Source organism: Aptenodytes forsteri, unplaced genomic scaffold, assembly GCF_000699145.1.
Source record: "Aptenodytes forsteri isolate BGI_AS27 unplaced genomic scaffold, ASM69914v1 Scaffold295, whole genome shotgun sequence".
Lineage (NCBI taxonomy): Eukaryota > Metazoa > Chordata > Aves > Sphenisciformes > Spheniscidae > Aptenodytes > Aptenodytes forsteri.
The window spans coordinates 1,054,072-1,074,793 of NW_008795861.1; the positions used below are offsets into that span (position 1 = coordinate 1,054,072).

At 38.7% G+C, this 20,722-nt stretch overlaps 1 protein-coding gene across 1 annotated transcript in view; it reads right to left on the reverse strand.

The window, feature by feature from the left end:
• Positions 1-2,192: 2,192 nt before the first annotated feature.
• LOC103902909 (ubiquinol-cytochrome-c reductase complex assembly factor 1) overlaps positions 2,193-20,722 on the reverse strand; it is a 51,733-nt gene continuing 33,203 nt past the window's right edge. The window contains exons 8-10 of the mRNA XM_009284023.1: positions 7,743-7,820; positions 6,150-6,263; positions 2,193-3,401 (exon numbers count right to left, since the gene is read on the reverse strand). Of these exons, the coding sequence (XP_009282298.1) occupies positions 3,267-3,401; positions 6,150-6,263; positions 7,743-7,820 (327 nt within the window). The 3' untranslated portion in view covers positions 2,193-3,266. The remainder of the gene's footprint in view (positions 3,402-6,149; positions 6,264-7,742; positions 7,821-20,722) is intronic.

Consider the following 20,722-nt stretch of genomic DNA (forward strand, 5'->3'; position numbering starts at 1 on the left):
AACACAGAAAAACATTTAACCACCTAAAATACAGAGTAGGCATTGAAGGGCATCAGATGAGTCCCCCTCTGCCATCTCCAAAATGTCTCAGACTATAGTCTGAAGCAAGAGACTTCCCAAGTTCGGCCCTGTGGGCAAAACATGCACCTACTCTCCCATTGGTGCAAAACAGCAGAGAAAGAAGGGAAGACATTGAGTGTTGGCCGTTCTTTTCTGCTCACAGAAACAAGAAAGCCAAGATCTAGCTGATCTAAGTGCTTCCTAAAGGCTCATGTCTCTTGATTTTAAGACACCTGGGAAAGCTGGGGGAACAAGTCCTTTGGAATAATAAGTGTTGTCCAAATTCCATATATGAGATAGAGATCGAGTTGGATGATAAAGTGCTCAACATGGCTCCTTCCAAAAGAAATGCGCATGGATATATTCACTTAAAATACAGTATGTGTCCCCAAGCCAATGCTCTGAGACCACTTTCAAAAAACCCAGCAGCATAAACAAAGAACTGTCCGTAAGCAAAATACCATCAATCATTCCCTCTGCAAAATCATGAAAATGGGAAAAGATGGGCTTTACAACATTTGGTTAAAAAACAAAAAACCTGCATTCTGCTGCACTTGACGAACTACTGTACATAGGAATCACTTTTAACTGCTAATCATTGCTGCTGTAATGCTTGCAAGGTGCAGATTTTGCTACTGGAAATGTATTCTCTCTAAAGGACTCTAAATTCTGGCGGTAAAGATGTCATGTATTAGATATTAACAACAACATGTTTCTAGTCTATTGGCACGCACCTCTCAAGAGTAAGAGGTCATCCAAATCCTGTCTCCAGGTAACTAATGGCTGGGAAGCAAAGTCTTCTCTTGTCCTATGTAGCCTCCAGTGTATTTTTCATCTCTAACAGATTACCCTTTTAATTCATAGACAGTTTCTGCCTTATTCTTGTAACAGGCCCCACACACTTCTGTCCAAAACACACCCTGACTGCTGGCTCAGCTCTTTAACAGTGGGGTGGTTGAAGGCATTTTATGGAACAAGCAGAAAGACATGATTATAGGTCTTTATTCTTGTATTAATAAAAAGTGCAAAAGCAGATGCCAATCACCACAATCTGGCACCATAATTTCTGGAGCCTCCTGCCCATAAACATAGGAAAGAGTTCAATTTTGACCACATGGCTGTCCCATATTCAGAGTACAAAAGGCATTGTCATCTCCAGACTAGTGGTCCCATGAATTCTACTAGCATGCTGGCTTCACAGCATCAGCACCACAGACACTACACAACCTCTGACCTGTGTGCAGCACCAGGTTGGATGGTGGTGTACTCCCAGTCCTGTGTTCCCATGGCATGGATAACATGAGTCCAGGTTTAAATTACATAGCAGGAAAGGGGTTAAAGTTTAAATGACTGTTTTGTATATGAATTAATGTATGTAGCTTTGAGCCAAAATATCTACCATTAATTTTTCCACCTATTTCAGGAGCAGTAAGATACACAAAGTGAAGTTTATTTTGGTACTTGGTATACTTCACTCTCATTAAAAATAAATTAATCAGCAAATTCCTACACAGCTCAGCCTTCTTTTATGTAAATACAACCCAGCTGTAATGAATTACAAGGTGTTATTATCTCACACACACTGTATAATACTTCACACATAAGAGGTTTCTCTGCTTAGCTCAGCTTTCAACAAAAGCATCTTAAATAAACTGCAAGCAAGTTGTTTGGTCTGTAATGTTTTCACAGAGAAGGGATACACCTCACACATAGAAGGTTTCTTTACATGACTCATTTTATAACAAGTTAAACTGAGGAAGTTCGCCTTGGAAAAAAGTAACAAAATGCCTTTTTTATACACAGAAGGCTCCCTAAGAGAAGATTAAAAAAAAAAATGCAAGCCAGTATTTGGGAACCTATATTCTGCATCCCACTGCTCTTTACACAGAGAAGGGATGTCAAATATTCCCCAAAACACACAATATGAAGAAAGCAACTTCAGAAGGAAAAACAGTCACAGCCAGGCAGTCACACTTTCACCAGATTAAGGATTCACAAATCAAGGATTAATTTCACAAATTAAGGATTACCACCTTCAACTTTTGTTTAACAGTTTTATTAGGAATAAATCCTGATATTATAGAGCTTATTCTTATCAAAAGCACACATGGCACAGAAAACACATACACATCAACTTTACCCAGACTGACATTTATTATTGACTAGGATTTTAGACAGGAGAGAAATGAAAACTGTTTTTGTTACTGACCTGGAAATAGTCCGGTGAACCATCCACCTACACAGTACACCTCAGCCTCTGCTGATTCAATCAGTGGAGCTCTTGCTCCCATAATTACTATGTTGGCGTAATTTGCCTGCACAGCCATACAAAGTTTTCACTGGGGTTGATAGGTCTTGTTAAAAAGCCCTGGACTACTACTTTGGGGGATGGAGGATAGCATAGTCCTGTCCCATTAAGAGTCACGGACAGAAACAGGGATGTTCTTTTCATAAAGAAATTCTTAGACCACAACTCTAAAAAGAATATGGAAATATCAGCAAGGCAGACTGAAATACCAAGTACTCTGCGGCAGCTTTTAGTGACAGCCCAGCCATGTTTTGGACTTTATTGTCATTAAGATGGCTAGAGTCATAGAGGATTACTGGGGACTGTGCATTATTCTTTGCATCCTCCTATCCTTGTGCAACACAGCAGAGTTCCTGAAGGGGTTTTCACAGAAAACCCTTCAGAATCTGTTAAAGCAATTCTTAACTCCACTAAAGCAAAAATGGACCATTCCATCTTGATATCAGGCTTTTAAAATACATTAACATCTAATATGCAAAGCTCAGATTTGCATTCACAACCATTCAGTGAGCAGAGGAACACCATTGTGTCCCTATGTAGCAGCTCTCCAAATGAGGCAAAGGACAGAAATGTCTTCTTGAGATAACTAAGTCATGGTAAAATATCTGGTTTCCTAAAGACAGAAGGCAGGTCTTTCAATTTGTCAGCAAGGACCACTCAGTGCCATAAAAATGACAGAGGTACTCAAGCCAACTAGCATTTATTTGCGGGTGAATATTCAGAAGAATATGGCTGTCCAATTTGCTACTGAGTCACCACGGATAGGATATCTAATTAAATATTTTCTTTTCAACAGCAGATTTTCCTTCCTGACCTCACAGCCTCAGCCCAGTTCAATTTCCGGCATGCTTCCCAAGCTGATCTGACAAATTGATAGAAGTGTCAGGCGCTGACGCTCTCACAGTCCTTCGTCATTGTAAACAGGGGAAAGGGGCTTGAGGATGCTGCGGGCGTTGCTCTCCACGAGTGGCCGCCAGCTCACCTCGCCTGTCAGCAGCAGGTCCTCCCCGCTCAGCGCATCCAGGTGCTGCACCTGCAAGGACAGGACATTAGTGCAAGGTGTCCCATCATCCATCCAAGTTCCTCAAGAGCTACGCAAACACGTTGCTTTCCAGAAAGAAAGCAGAACAGGGAGATTTTAGCATACTTTGCCATTTGTGTGAGGTAGACCTAAAAAGATAATTTACAACTGCTTCAGCGTCATGGAAAGGCTAGGAGATAAGTATCTGCAGATCCACTGGAGCTAACTGCATAAGGTCTTCTACTAACACCTTAGTTAATGCTTCCTCTGAAAGTTTGGCAACAGGACAAAGAAGAGCCACGCAAAACTAAAATGAGTCATTTTATCTTCCCAGCAGTTAATTCAGATGACACACTGCTAGTATCATCACCTACATGGAGTGCTCTCATAAAAGTGGTTTCATGTAGACCAAGGCTTTTCACTATAGAAAAAAAGCCTGACCAGCAGGGAACACCTGAGATTTATAATATAAAAGCACATGAGCTGGAGAAGATGAACGTGGAATGAACACTCATTCTCGCAATACAAGAAATACCTGGGATCAAATGAAATTTTAAGATGCATTGTGAGCAAAATAAAAAAAATTCTTGTCACACAACATAGGGTTAACTTGCTTCCACAGGACACTGTAAACAAGGGGGGGGGGGGGGGCGGCCGTCATTCCGTGCACTTATACACAACAACACGCACGAAGGGTCATTAAAAGACAAAAACACCACCTCTGGCTCAGGAAGTCATAAATGAAGATTGCTAGGAGAGCTGACCAGAGAAATAGTACACATGCTTGCTCTGTTACTATATTCTTCTCTGGCATCCACTAATAGCCACTGTTAAAGACAGGATCAGCAAGAAATTGTGGGAAAGACCTCTTACACAAGCTTACTGGAAACAAAAGAGAGTTTGACAAGGAGTTTCTCAACAGAGGAAAGAATGCACCAATGGCCACAGAGGGTCAGACCAAAGAGCTACCTAAGCACAATATCCTGTTTCTGACAGTCATCAACAGCAGATTCCCCAGGAGGAGTTAAGTACAACGCACGCATACAATGCTATGTTCCTTGTTTATTTTCCCTCCCTCTCAAACTTTGTTAGTTCGGGGATTTTGAGCCTGAAGTGGCTGTTGCGGATTTAATAGTCCTGGACAGACTTCTCTTCCATAAACCTTGCCAGTGGCTTTGGAACCCACGTGCAACTGTAGCATCCCAAACAACCTGTGGCAACGTTACGTCCCTGTGTTTTTATCAGTGAACAGCCTTTCCTTGCTCACCTTTCACATGCCTTCAGGATTTCCCAGATGTATCTCATTCTTTCTCAGCTGTTTTTCAGGCAGGGGATCCTACTCATTGCTAATAAAGGAGCTGTTTCATGTTATCCTTACTGCTCTTCTCTGAGCCTTCTTCAGTTTGGTTTTTATCTTTCTTGATGGTCGGAACCCAAACCATACACGTTATTCAAGATCACAAGGGTACCATGGATTTAAAAAGTGGCATGACAGCACTATTTTATTCTCTATTCCTTCCTTAGTAGTTCTGAGCATGTTTTACTTTTTTTAAACACCACAGAGTGCTGAGCTGACATTTTGATAATACAATTATACTCTCAAGGACTCATTCCTGTGTGGTAACAGACAGTTTAGAGCTCATCAATATATATGTAAAGCTGGGACTGTTTTTCTCAAGTGAATCGCTTTAGAGTTGTCTATAGGAATGACCAGTCTTCTGATTCTTCCCCAATGTGCCACATTTATCTGTGTGATCACTGTTTCCTATTCAACTGCTGATAGCCTCTGTCCTATCCTTTGCTTGAATATACAGAAGTGCAACAAATTCCCCACTTGGCAGTAAATTGTTCCAAATTACGTATTTTTAACATGTGTTTGCTCCCTGCCAATCTTCAGTTTTAAACTTTCCTACAGCCTCACTGATGTTAAGCATCAGCAACCTTAAGCATTAAATTAAGTCCGTGCCTCCGGAGAAGCCCTCTAGCATTCCAAAAGTGTCCTCAGTCCCTTATAAAGTTCAGCCTTTTACTTCCCATACCATTTTCTCAGACACACACTGAAATACTGTCTCTCCAAATCTCTATCTGGTCCTGAATATAGTATTGGAAACATTACAGAGAATGCTGTTGTGGAGGGTCTGGTCTTCAATTCCCTGTCCAACAGCCTACTCTCTTCCTCCAGAACCTCTCTCACCCCTTTTCTGTCTTTGGTACCCACCTGGACTATATCCTACCAACATTTCCTAGAAACCTGGTTCACAAACCTCCCAAGGGTTGAGAGGACAAACACTACTTAATATTGTTTCCTCCAGGTAATAACTGAAAGAAGCAGAAATAATTCTGGAAAACAAAACCTTTTACTTCTTTCCCACAAAGATCATCAGGAGACTTTCAAGCTCTGTGTGCTATTTCACCATGAAGAAGATCCCAACTCCGGAACATCAATTGTAATTCTACAAGTTGCAGCCCATTTCTGACACATTTTGACAAGCCCCTCCATAGCATAGGTCCAGAAAAAGATGAGCAGGATTGCTTTCAGTATTCTGTGAACTTCTCTGCAGTCATTTTTCATCAAACTGCAATAAACATCAGCAAGTTTTTACATTTTTACCTTGTTCTCCTTAAAAATAATCACTGAATATAAAAATCAGCTATATTTATGAGAACTGAGCTACATAGTATGCAAGCAATAAAAATAAATATTTAATATTCTAAACAAGAGAATGAAGAGAAGTTGCACTATGAGCAACTTGTGTGTACCTGTTTGCGCACATATTCTACGAGTAACTCCAGATGCCGAGGGTCCTCGCAGTTCCTGTTAAAAAGGTTTCTCCAAAGAGCAGCTGCCAGAACGTGATCATCAGACAAGATTCCCTAAAGGAAGTACAGAGAGGGATTAAAAACTGCACATGAAGAGGGTCTGAACACAAGACAACCACATTACTCTGCTTGGCAACTAACAATATTAGCTGTCTCAAAGCCCACAGCTGCTATGGACTGTACATATGAAAAGGCATCAACATCACTCTTTCCCAGAATGGAAAAACAACCCTGGCCTTAAATTAATTTACAGAGCAGCCTGTAACAAATACTCTGGCAAGTTAACTTGGAAAAAAAAATGGGTCAAGGTATTCCTAATATAGGAGCTGATAATTGCATTTCTATGTTATGATATCTTTACCATAAAAATTTTGGCCTTACAGAAAAGGCAGCACCACCTCACAGAATTGTGTGAAGCCCATGACACTTGGAAAAGAAAAATTAAAGCATATTTAATACAATGTTGCAGAAATGTAGTCAGGACTTTGCTATTTTGCTTTGCTTTTCTGTTTTTCATTCTAAATGAGAAAGAGAGAACTCCTCATCATTAAGAGCCATCTAGATTTTTCCAGTTAAATCTAATATTAAATTTGGCCTATGGAAGAATCACATCCATGAGCGCTTTTTGTCTAAATTCCCTTCCACTTTTATTGTCTTTTTAGATTATGTGGTGTTATCACCATAGTCTCATAACTCCTGTCTTCTGTGGACACATTTGCCAAAAGCAAGAGAGGACTTTAAAATATTCAGTTAAAAATAAAAAAGGTCAACATTTGTCTTTAATTTAACTAGACATTTTGTTTCCAAAAAGAGTGTCAACAAAAAGAGAAAAGGAAAAAAAAAAAAAAAAAAAAAGGACAGTGACAGGCAGATACATCCTGGCTATACTTAAAACTAGATTAAAGACTTGCATGCATAACACTGTCCACAACTATATGAAGTTTACATTTACAAGATATTAATAATGCAAATCACCATGCAAAAAATATCATCACCACGTGAATAAGAAGAGCATCTTATTGCTAAGTTACTCTTATTGAAGAGTAACACTAGAGCAAAAAAATAACTACTAAAAGAGATGATGTAATTGTATTTTCTTCTTGAAAGTCCTGCAGACACTTGTGCACAGTGGTGCTTTTGCCTCCCCTTATTATTAGATACTTTCTATAAATACCCTCTTACATAGACTCTTTATAAATACTCTCTTTGCTTTCAAAGTATAGCTGAGTACAATGGGATTCAGAGGGAGGAAATGATTTATTGATGGTCAAGCAGTGATGGTGAAGCAGTACAAAGAACACCCCTCCTTCCATGTCCCATGACTTAAATCAATATGCTGTGTGCTTTCTTTTTTCTTAAAAGCACTTTAATTCAAGGCATAAGATGATCACAATAACTAAGAAGTCTGCTTCCATAATGTAACGTTTCTCCAAAGATATGTATGGCAAATGTTTTACCTATGTGGAGTATTCTGTGTTCATGAATTAGATTGTGCAAGAACAAATAGACTTTCTCTGAAAACATCCTTCTTACCTCATCATATCCAAATAGAGCTGCATAGAAATTTTCTACCATGCTTCTCAAATCTTCCTTTAGAACAACAGAATTAATCTGAAAAATAAACCAGAAAACCATCTGTATAGGCTCTAAAGAGGAGGTGATTGAGAAAATATTATCGGTTTCACTCTGAGTAGGCAAAGAAGAAACAGTGCCTTGGCCCTCAGTTATTTACAGTCAATTCCTAACCTATGTTAGTGCAGTCAAACATTTTATAACAATGTGCAATACAGCTCTGTAAATTCTGTACACAAATGAAAGTCACTGTTACTCAGAATATATGAAAGGCAGAAAAATCCTCAGCCAACAGCACTGACATATAGCTACGAGTGGAGAAAAAAATGCAGCTGGGGAAAGAGTGAAGGCAAGGCTGTCCTTTCAGTGGCAGCCTAAACCAAGATAATGAAGACTCCTCTGTATTTTAACTATTAAGCAGGTTTTCCAGACCTTGATTCATTCACACAAGTCTTTTAGAAACTCGGAGGTTTTTCAACGTTTTTTCTAAAGCATGGACTCCAGAGCTGGACGTGCTATTACAGTAAAAGTACTGTAATGCTAAAAATAGAGGCACCATCCCTACCACTACTCCTTACTTACTTGTCAATATTGACTTTCTCATTCAGGAATCACATGAATTCTGTTTCTACAGCATCTCACTAGAAGCTCAGACTTACTAGTTTTTGACTATGACTAAATTTCTTTCAGAGTTTGTGATGATCCAGCTACTTCCCCCTATGCTCTAAATGTGACTCAGTCCAAGTTCCACACTGACTTTTAACTAAATTTAACAGTTACTTAAATATTTGCTGGTTTGGCCTAAGCCACCCATTGGCTTGCAGAACTGACCCCATGTGAGCTTAAGACAAAACCAAAAGGGATCAACTGCTAGGTCCAGTGATGGCTGAAATACCTTGCACGCATCTCCCTCATACAAACTGTCTATTCCTTTTGCCTTTATTTTTTACTTCTATCAAAATAATTTAATAAACGGTTCCTCTCCTGAGGGCTAAGCTACACTTCAATTGGTAAAGCTTCTTCTTTGTATTGACTCTCATGAGAGATCTAAGAGATACTAAGCATTTCTTTTCTACAGATCTCGCATAAAACAAAAGTATAAATGACAAAGATAATTATCTTCATACCTGCATACTAGCAGAACACATGTATTTTACAAAAAAGAAACTGCAAACAGGAATACAGGGTAGGACATCAGTTCTACTACAGAATAAGCACTGCTGTCTTTGATGTACAGCTTATCACAGGCTAAAGAAAAGCTATGAAGACTCACGTATCTGAAATCTTAATACTTACTACAGTGTGAACCACATCCTAAATACTCTTAGTATCCTTAAGAGTACTCACCTTGGTAATTATGCAACAGCCTTTCTATCAAAATATGAATGAGTTTTTGTCATGCTAGCAAATCTCCAGTTCAAATATTCTTCCATTAAACCACTATCCTTTTTCATCTGTTGATTTTTATAGAAATGCATACAGTGTAAACACAAGGAAAATTCCTTTTATGTCAGTTACTCATATTTTTCCATTAATATAAACTATTAAAATTCATGCAGATATTTTATAGGCTATCAAGATTTGGAGACTGGTTATTACTGAATGTTTAAAGAAAGAACTAAACATAAGAAATCAGAGGGTTAAATGATGACTGCAACTTCTGTAATGACTTAATTAAATTTTTATTGAGTACATAAACTATGATGTCATTTCTACCCAACCATGCTCAAAGTTTCTATGCATGTCAGAGATCGTGGTTTTTCTCAATAGAACATACTTCTAAATAAGCTGCACTTCTACAGCTCTAATAAGGGGGAGCAGGTCTCATGTAACACACTCAATAAATTATCCTTCCATTTTAAACAAACAAATTCCATGAGTTATTATATATTTGCCACGCACTTTTTATGACATAATAAAAATGTTACCTCAAGGATTACTTAACACATACTACAAATGTTACAGCAGGCAACTGCAAGGGGCAAAGAAAACAAATAGTCCCATTACAGAGACAAGTCCTGGACTATACATCCCTAGGGAAGCAGCTTTCTATACTAAAAACAAAGAGCAGCAGCTTTAAGTTAGCAAGAAATAGATTGATGAAGGAGATAACCAAGTTAAACAAACATGGCAATAAATACATCTTAAAAGACAAACAGTTTAAAATATAAAATATGACTTTGGGGATGGAGCAGTATCTTAGGCAATAAAATTACACTTAAAGGAATATTGCAGTTTCTGAAGAATACAACCAGCATTGGTTAAGTACAAACACTGTAGGAAAAAATCCTTCTTTATAAAACAAGAAAAATTAGTAAATCCAAATCAGCATTTGTTGGAAAAGCTTCCTCTTTTTAAGCTTGTATATGTTCTTACCACTGGCAAGTTTCATGATCTGGTTGGTCATGATTCTGCTGACTCTTCCACAGTTTGTTATTAAGAAGAAAAACTGCTAGACAATTCCAAGTGAGTAATTGCTAATAACAAGAAAAAAATCAGTAACATCTGGAGCTCTTCTAGGCACTTAGGCCCTTTGCCTTCTTTGGACCAACCCATTACAGAGCTGTCACCAGAACAAATTTATATACCATCGCCTAAATTGACACACAGAACTATCTTAGTTCAAAACAAGGAATACATTTTTGGTACATCTCTCACATTTACAAGACCTTTAAAAAAAGGAAATGTACAGCTAACGTATCTTCCTACTACATGTCACAACTTTTCACTGAAAGACTCCATGATCCCACATTCTGCCTGAAAGACGACTACAGCATATAACTACTGCATTTTCATTATTATATTGCAGTAAGAAACCTCATCTTCAGCCTCAACAAATTCAATACACACCATCCAACAGCCAACTGGTGAGGCTTACTGCTATGTCAGACAATTTATAATACCAAGTCTCAGTTAAAGTTTTGTATTCTAACAAAATTTCTAGGAAAGTAAGAGCACACTGCTTTATTGTATATGCTGGACATAGAATAGAATCATAGAATCATTAAGGTTGGAAAAGACCTTTAAGATCATCGAGTCCAACCATCAACCCAACACCACCGTGCCCACTAAACCATGTCCCACGTCCCATACATGACATGTATGAAAATATCTTATGTATGGGCACAGTTTTTAAAGTGAAAGCTGCTATAGGATTAGTCCATATCAATGTCTTTTGTTGGATCGAGAGCATTTTTTCATAATGAATCTCCTCCTCATCCCCACTTACCATGCTTTGGTTTACACTGCAGAGAAGCCTCAGCATGCACAAACTGGAAAATGTGCTCTAATGCACTCTACCTGCTAAGAGGCATTCAGCCCACAGGATCAGCCTAGAACCAGCACAAGGTAAAGATCATCCCTGTGGAACACGGACACTGGATCATCAACTGTTTCACTCAACAAATATGTTCCTGTCAGACCACACTAAATGCTAGTGTAGACATAGCTGTGATGTCCACGGGCTACACTACTTGAAAGCACTTTAACAGGAGTTTCTTTCTGTTATGGCTTTTGCCAGCATGTGTTGCACCCTTAAGCTACTTTAACACATTAATCCATCCATAGACTATAAAGCCAGAAGGGACACTTCTAACTGCACCTTGTACAAGCGCTAGTCATTGAATTTCATGCAGCAATTCCTCTCTTTAGGCCATAAGTTATGGTTGAACTAGATTTTTTTATGAAGATATTTCAGCCAGAAGAAATTATTAGATCATAGAACCTGACCCTCTGCATATCACAGACCATTACGTTTCACCGAGTTCCCTCTGTACTAAGCTCAGTAAGTTGTGTTTGGCTAAAGCATATCACCCTCACAGTTGAACATGTGTATCTCATTTCATATTTCAATTTTCTGGCTTAAGTTTCCACCCCCTCATTCTCATTATACTATTCCTGCTAGAATAAAAAGCCTCTTCTGCACAATGTATTTGCTCCTGTACCTGTACACAGTAGATATGTCAGCACAGTCATCTTTCCAAACTAAGATTAGGCTCTTTAAGGTAATGTTTACACTAGGTGCACTGATATACTACATCATCAGCGCACTCCTGCAGTGGTCAAAGTTGTAATAGCAAAGTAGTGTTTTATGCTGATACAGTAAAAATTAATCCATCTTTTGTGCAAAACAAGTTCAGCAAATACGAGTACACTTTTGTTGTTATGACTGAGTCTACGCTGGGGACTTCTGTTAGCCACACTGCCATAAACATCAATCGACTCCTATCGACACTTTTGATTACTGGAGCATTCAATATTGGCAGAAGTTCCTGAAGGAGATACAGGACAAATCTATCATGATAAAAAAAAGTCACTCCTCAAACATTTAGGCTTTTTTATGCACCTTCTCTTAAGTCGCATTTGGAAAGAATGACTTATATAGTTTACATTAGTTATAAATAATATATAACCACATATAGTTATAGATGGGCTTTTTAAATGTTTGCTGCCCTTTTAATAAACACACAATATTAAATGGGAAAACCTGCATACAGCCCTTTTATTTCCTCCAATAACATAACTGTTACTTGTAGGACAGTAATTTTGAAAATTACTGAGACTGTAGCTAGGATCAAAAAGATTAAATTAATAAAACAGATTAAAAATATCTCTGTAGCAAGGGCCAAAAAGGCCAGTTCCTTCAGGCAATTTCACATAGTTGTGAAATGACAAAGATATTTTGCAGAAATTATTTTTCCAATCTTCATTTTTTCAGTCTTTTATTAACCACTCTCTTTGTCTGCAAACAAGCTTATTGGCTTGTAATTAGCTACAGCTGTGAGTTACCATATACTTTAAAATATTAACTTTTCTGATAAATTCTAATTTTCTAAGGAAGTAATTTTGTAATGCAGCTCAGCAGATAATTAAATTCAGAGAATAGTCTTTAAAGCCTTCTTCAATGTTCAGTGACAACCTACTTCAATATTGCATTAACCTAGGTTAGATTGTATCAGAACCAGTTCCTGCCAAAATCTTCAATCCATAAAAACAACATGTGAATGAAAAAAGACTTTGCATGCTTTGCTACCTTCATAACAATTGCATAATCATCAATAACACTCCTTAGAGCATGTTTATTTCAAGCACAGAAAAGCAAGTTATACAACATTATCTACATATTTCAGCAACAGACGGTCACCCCTAGCTGTCTAGTATCAAGAAAATGAGGTATGTTTCTATCTTGCAGTCTATTAATTTGGAAACTCTACCATAGTAACAGTTAAAGATGCAGAGCAGATCACAGTACATGTACTTACATCACAGTACAGTAAATGTATTAAATATATGGGGGCTTATTCCAAATTCCTTTTTCTCTGTAGTACGTGGCTGGCAGAGCTCATTGACAACTTCTCAGGAGAAAGATCAGGGAAAACAGGTCAAATCGCTGTGCTCTCTGCCTAGTTGTGCCAATTCTCTGTAAGGGCGAGCAGTTGTAGAGGGTTTTTCCTGTAATGCCTCTGTTAAAAGAACTACTTGCTAAAAGCCTAAAACTGATGATGAACATGTTTCTGAACACACCAGAATAAACAATTCAGTCTGATAAACTGAAAGGAAGTTACATAACCAAGTTTAAAAGAGGCACTTGGACAAGACAGTAGTAAAGGTAAGTAAATTATTAAGGTAGATATTCACCATGAGCACTTACAGAGATCCTGTAAAACTCAATCTCTCTACTGAGACAAACCTCAGTAGCTGTCAGAAAGAGTCACACACAAGAAACACTGTACTGGATCAGACCGAGGGTCCACCTAACACACTATCTTGCCTTCAACAGTAGCCAGATATACTGAGAAAAGTAAAAAGACTACAAGCTGATATATGCTTCCTCCAAGCATTCACCCAACCAATTTGAACCCAGGACAATTCTCAACCCTTGATATTTGTTTATATAGTAACCTTCAAAAGGTCTCTATGTCAAGCAACAGTAAACTTTCTGCATCCACAACAGGCTTCAGCAAGAAGTACCCTGGTCTACTACTCATGATGAGAACCACCACCTCCTGTTTCTTTCTTCTGAAACTGGCTCCTGCTAGTTTCATCTGGTGGCCCAGTTTTTTCACTGGATGAGACAGTGAATACACATTGCTCCATCATCTTCTCACGGCACTGAGGATTCTGAGAGTCCATCATATTCCATGTGATAAGATCTGCCCATAGAAACAGACTTAAGATAACTTAATAAAAGTCAAGAACAACAAAATCCCTGGGATCATAAAGTACTAAACTAAATGAAACATATTAGATAACATTTAATAGGACTGCAGAGCGATGAAAGGTGGCATCCATTTTGAAAAGCATTTCAGCAGAACCAGGTAAGTACAAATTAGTAGAAAATACAATAATAAATGAAAATAACAATCACAGATAATTACAACCAGTAATATTCAGTGCTGATAAAGGTACTAGTAGTAGGTGTTAAAAAACCCCACAAAATTTATATAACAATGTGTGCACGTTTAGCAGCTACAATTCCGGAAATGGATCTTAAAGACATTTTGTGGAGAAAGCTCCAAAAAATTTCAGTTCAACAATTCAATAGTGAAGAAAAAGACAAATAAATTTTAGGAATTATTATGAAAGGAATATAGAAAAAAGAGGAACCCTGTTCTGCCATAAATCCATAGTGTGCCCACATACAAAATGCTGCACATATTTATTACCTTTTCATCTCAGAACAGATCTAAAAGAAATAGAAAACACAAACAAAAGACCAAGGTGATTAGACATATGAGGAAACACTAGTTATATTCAGGAAGAAATGAGGAGGAAGATGATGGAGAGGTAAAATCATGAGTGGTATTGAGCAGGTAAACAAGGAATTACTGTTCACTGTTTCTCATCAGTAAAAATGTAGAAAAGATGACGAGGAAATGACCGAGTAATACTTTAAAAATAAAAGTACTTTATCATGCAACACTTGCCACAGGACATCAAAGAGCAAAAAAATACAGAAGGGGTAAAAAAGGGACTGCACATTCATAGAGGATTTCTGTTAGTAGATACTAAATATGATGGTCCCCATGCAATTCATATTACTCGTTAGTGAATGCCAAGAGAATATACCAGAAGAAATACTGATACACAGTTGTTTCTTATACTTTTTCCCAAATATCTCTGGTCACTGCTAGAAATAGTGCACTGGATCTTCATCTGACATTAGAAGAATGACTTCTGAGTATGTTCAGTTTTGTTCATCTTTTGCTGATCTTTGCAGATATTGACTGTTATTCTCTTCTGTCCGTGTATATCTTCCTGCCCTGACTTGCAGCCAAACAGCCACAGCTCATTAGATGATCCTGGATACCAGTCATCCCGTCACTTTGCTGACTTGATAGGAATTTCACCTGAAATATGCTAGTGCAATTAAAAAAAAAATTGCTACCTTTACCATAGCTTTTAGTAACCTCACAGGAAGAGGCTTCATTTTATGTAGAAATAAGAGCAAGAATAATCCTGCTCATACCAAACAGAATTATTCCCTGCGTGCCCCCCCCCCCCCCGGGGGGAATGATCTTTCCAAGAATTTGGGACCAGAACAAGTTTCTATTGGATAGGAACAGCAAGTCACCCATCTCCTCTCCAAAAAAGCAAGCCACATCTCTTCTCCTAAAAAACTCTCCACAAAAAAAGAAGTTTATTTCATTTAAAAATAGAGTGACAATTCCTAGAGTCCATATAATTAGTAAGCAATTAACAAGCCTAATCCTTGATGCTAACACCTAGTACTGCTACAACCTTTATCCAGTGACTGAGGCCAGGACAAATGCAAATACTCACTATCTCACTTTCAAATTCATTTTTGTAGTGCCTAGCAGACTGGCTTATTTGTGTTTGCTCCATCAGACTTCCCACTATTTCCTAGCATAGCCCTGTTCATGCGTGACCTGTTTGACACTCTCCCATCAGTTCAACATTTGGGTAAAATTCTAATTTGAAGTCACATTGCTTTCACCTTCTACCAATATTCTGCACCTTCTGGTTTCAATCATAAGCTGAGAAAAACCCAATTTCCCCAAGCACTCCTTCTCCCCAGGGCTTCAAACACATGCATGCCACAGAATAGTTAACAGTTAAATATTTTCTTGCCAATATTTTAAGAGTGCAGAAGGTTCCAAATTGCTGGTAAAATAAACAATGCCAGACTGTGAAAACTCCTGCCTGCCATATACTCTGATGTTAACAAGAGTTTCTTTATTACTGTAACCTTTCAGAAGGGAACAAAAATTATTTCTCTACCCTAGTTTTGCCCTCAAGTAAAAGGCAAAGGAGGAAAGTGAACCATGAAAAAGCTGCATGGTAAGATACTGCGAGTTTTCTATCTTACTTCTGTATTTCATTCAGACTTGATGCTGCTGTGAATAAACAAACTTCCAGAAGATCCTAAAAGCATGGGCAAGGATTTTAAGGCGGCAAAAATTTCCTTACATGCTGTTTCCTGAATAACACAGATTAAACCTACATATGGGCCATCTTCCCTCTTGCAAGTACATAACAAAACAGGAAATACAAAAGGACAAATTTAGGATGCTCTCAATGAGACACATTATTTTCAAGCTCCTCGGTACACAGCTCTGTCCTCTGGGGCTTTAGCCATGGACTTCCATCAATTACAGGGTCCCTGCCATTTCCTCATTTTTAAAAAATGAAGTCTTTGAATAGCATCCACAAATAGAAGGAATTGCTAGCACTTTTAGCACGAACGAGACAAATGCCTATATAGTTCAGGTGACACCCCTTAAAACCACTAGTCATTCACAGGCCTGCCAGCCTTCTGTGACCCACCAAATATATTTGGAGTTACGGAATCCATGCCCAAGCCATCTGAAAACCAATTCTGATCAGTGTTGCTCATTTCACATATACGAAGATTGTATTGACCCCATCTTCCATCCATGATATCCGTACTAGCTGAATCTCCCTTTTTATGTGCAGTCATTCTTGTGGCCACGAGGCCACCTAACTTGAAAATCAACATGATGTATGTTTTGCTAGCAACAAACAGAAAACTCTAAGATCAGATAGGCTGGTATTTTGGTCAAATCTTTTAACCTTTTGCATTATTTCCTGCCCTTTGAATATGGAAACAACAACATTCAAGTTCTTACAGAAGTGTAATGATAATTAACTAGTTAGTATCAATAGAGATACAGCAAGTGCTGTGTATGAACAGAAACAGAAGAGAAAGACACAACAACTGAGGGCAGACAAGGGAACAGAAAGAATCTATTGAGATTCCCAAACCAGAATGGAAAACAGAAAAACACATCAGTTCGCCTAGACATGTACAAAAGCATCATATGCTGTTGCTTATACTAAAGTAGTAAAAGAAATCCAAGCAAGCAAGCATGAAAGCGAGCATTGGAATTATTGAATGTATTGCATTTGCACTTCCTGATCATTATCATTTATTCTACTATGGGAGTTGTTAGCAAAAGCAGTCAAAAATAAGGGCTTCATAGAGCCGCCAGTTTTATAAATGGATAAAATGAGTTCTAACAGGAAAATACAAACCTTTGCAACCCACTTACCTAGCCAGGCTACAAGGCCTGTAGTACGTGCATTGTAAACATCAAGACATTGTGTCTGCTGCAGAATTTAAGACTGACCTTTGAAGGAGTTTGACAATTAAAGTGGCACAGAGCTGCTTGCAGGAGAAGCTGATCCAGACTGCCAGCACTGGCAGATTGCCAGCCTACTCCCCCAGTACATACTACAGACTATTGAAGCAAAAAACCCCCCACTAGTGGAGACAGTTGGGAGATGTAATGCCACAGTGAGCAACAAGCCAGAGAGATGATCCTTGCAGCAGTTTTCAGAAGACATACGGGTGTTGTCTAGGTCAGAGAGAGAAAAAGATGAGGCACAAGGATACTAGCGGAGGGAAGCACTGATGATGGCAGATATCCAACTGGGATATAGGATGGGAAAGCAAGTGTTCATTTAAAGAAATAAAGGAACTGAAGAAGAAAAGAAAGATCTGGAGTTGAAAGAAGCACAGTCATGAAGACACTTCAACATGCAAGGGTGGGTTGAAGCAAGCAGACAAGAGGACAGACCCTGAGCTTCCACTGTGGACCTTTGCAACAGGAGGTTGCTGGATGAGCATGTTGAATAAAGGCAGCATGTGACCACTGAATCAGTGAAGCAGCATGCCAGGGATGGGGAGCAGGCACAAGTGGCACTGATGGATGTAAAAGGATTAGTTGAACATGAAGGAACACAAGGGAAGGGAGAGAGGTGGTGGTGCCAGTCTGACATACAGAAAGGGGTCCTGCAAGGAAACAAAGAGAATTAACAAGAGAGGTAAGAAAAGGTAGAGAGATAAACTAATAACTCTACAAGATAAGAAGTAGGAAGAGAGAAGCAGGTGACGTACTGACAGAGGGGAAATGTGAAAACAGGGGCATACCCTGAAAAGGCAATCTGATGTAAGCTCCAGTGAATTCAGGCATTAGGGTAACACAAAAATGACCAAGGACAAGGAAGGGGGAAAAAACATTCAGAATGGGTGCAATGACTTAAGACCTTAAGTAATTGCTTATGTACTGCAAGTAAATGCCAAAATTAGGCATACCTGAAAACAGTAATACAGTCAGCATATCATAAAGCAAAGCAATCAATGGGGAAGTAAATTTTCACTGCACCTGACAAAACAAAAGTGTTAAGCAAGGAAGGCAAACCAGAAAACAGGACCATGCTCTTCTAACAGAATAGCAAGACAGAGAGAACACCACTAATTACCACAGTTGTACAGATATAAGCTTGATGAAGATCCTATTAGCCTGAATGCATTGGCTGTCACTGAGAAAACAGAGAAAAATTTCTCTTGCACACTGTGCCTCTTTCTTTCCTGGAAACAATCACTGTAGTCCATAAAGCTGCACTCACGTTTTGCTCTCAGAAACAAAGCAATGAAAATTACTAATCCTTCCCCAAAATAAAGGTTAGAGAAGAGATCCCAAGTACCAAACAGACCTCACTTGTGCCATCTGTGCCCTGTGAAGACAAGTCCAGAATTCGTGCAAAATGCAGCACTTCAACCACTCCTTAGTTTACCCAGAATTAGCATTTGGAAGCATTCAGCGGAAGCTGGATGTGTACAGAAAATCAACCAACCTCTCCTTGTCAGCAGCAGTTACCAAACACCATCTGGTACCTGCAACTACAGCCTGCTGATACAGGAGGAAGGGAACAGCCAGAGACACTACTGAAGGTGGCAGTGGCAGCTGGTGAGCTGGGAGAGCCAACAACAGCTGCATAGTGTTTTAATCAAAGCCACAACACATGCTGCTGAGTCTGCCAGAGACATGAGAAGAAGTTGTGCGAGGGGAAGGGAATGAGCAGCCTCTCAAACCCCTGCAGCACCTCTGCACCATATCAGAACCTTAATTGATGCGTATGTTACTGTCTTTCAAGACAGGCAGGCAGGCACCAAAAACATAAGGAAAAGTTAAGTTATTCATTCTTGAAGAGGAAGCAGAATGTATCAGTGACATTCTACCGGCAGTGAAAAGCACAAGCAACAATGTGGTTAAAATGTATTGGGAACAACACAGAACCTCTCAATGGTTTGTTTGATCTCAGTTGAGGAATTCTGGGGCAAACTGCAAAAGGACAGGAAGCTGATAATGTAAATGTCCAAAATATGTAGCATAACAACGTTACTTAACCCTGCACTGACCACAGGCAAATCACAAATTGGATCACGAGTGGTACACAAAGCACTGGCAGGAGCCAGGCAACAGCGACAACGTAGCTGCTACCTGTTCTGCTGAGCCTGGAGACTGCAGCGGGTTCTGTAAGGACCTTTTCCCGTTTCCACCATCATCTCTACACTGTCAGAATAAAAATTATGCAGTTGTGGTGAGCAGTAATTTCATTGCTCAATGTTTGAATTTTGGCAACTACACTATGTTCTGGAGAGTTTGAGGAACACGGGGCAGCACTTAACACCTACAAGCACTGCACGGTAAAATCAATTTTGGCACATGAGTCCCACTGGTGCAGAACGTGGGGAATAATGAGAAAGGTATTTCTGGAAAAGGTGCTATAAGGCAGCTTCCAGCGAACTTCTTGCAGGCACCAGAGGGAGGCACAAAATAGACCAAGGACACTACCTTACAGTAACAGGTTCCAACACATCTGGGAAATTTAAATTGATTTTTTTATGCCAGACTCTACAGAAAACTGGGGCAGGCCAACTGAAAAGAACCCAAGCACATGTTATACCTTGATTGCAACACCAGGTAACTTTGGCATGCCCCAAACATGCCTATATTTCAGCCAGCCAGGTGTGTTAGTTCCACAGGCACTGGTTCTAGAACAACTCCATTAAAAACAACATGAGAAAGAGACTCCTATTTCAAAACTCCATGACCTGGTAAAGCTAAATTTGCATCGCCATGCATACTGTTTGTTCCAGACCTCATTACAGTCGAGATATTTTCAAGGTAACATTCCATACACATGCATTTTCCTGCATTATTTAAGTTATTAAGATTTCCAGAATCAAATTTACTGAATTTACTCTGGAACAGTACCTGATACTATTACTCATTTATGAAACAACAAAATACTGGAAACTTGCCGTGAATTTTCTAGCCCTTTGAGAAAGGATCAAGGGTTGGTTAACTATTTCTTTTGTGATGTTCTTAAAACACTAAGTTCAGTTAAAACATATCATACAATGCCTGGTATCCTGTTAAACAAAAAAAGCACAAAAAACACCCTCAGCAATTTTGTATCTCACTACTTTGGCAAGATTATTTTTTTTTTTTTAAAAAGGGAACACTATAAACTGTTAAGATTTTATATATTATGTTTTCTAAATAGTCATCAAAAAACTCATAACATTTTTCTCCTTAAAATGTCCTACTAAAATTATACATTTCAAAATATACATAGACCATTTGAAACTAAAACTTTTCCTCTGTAGT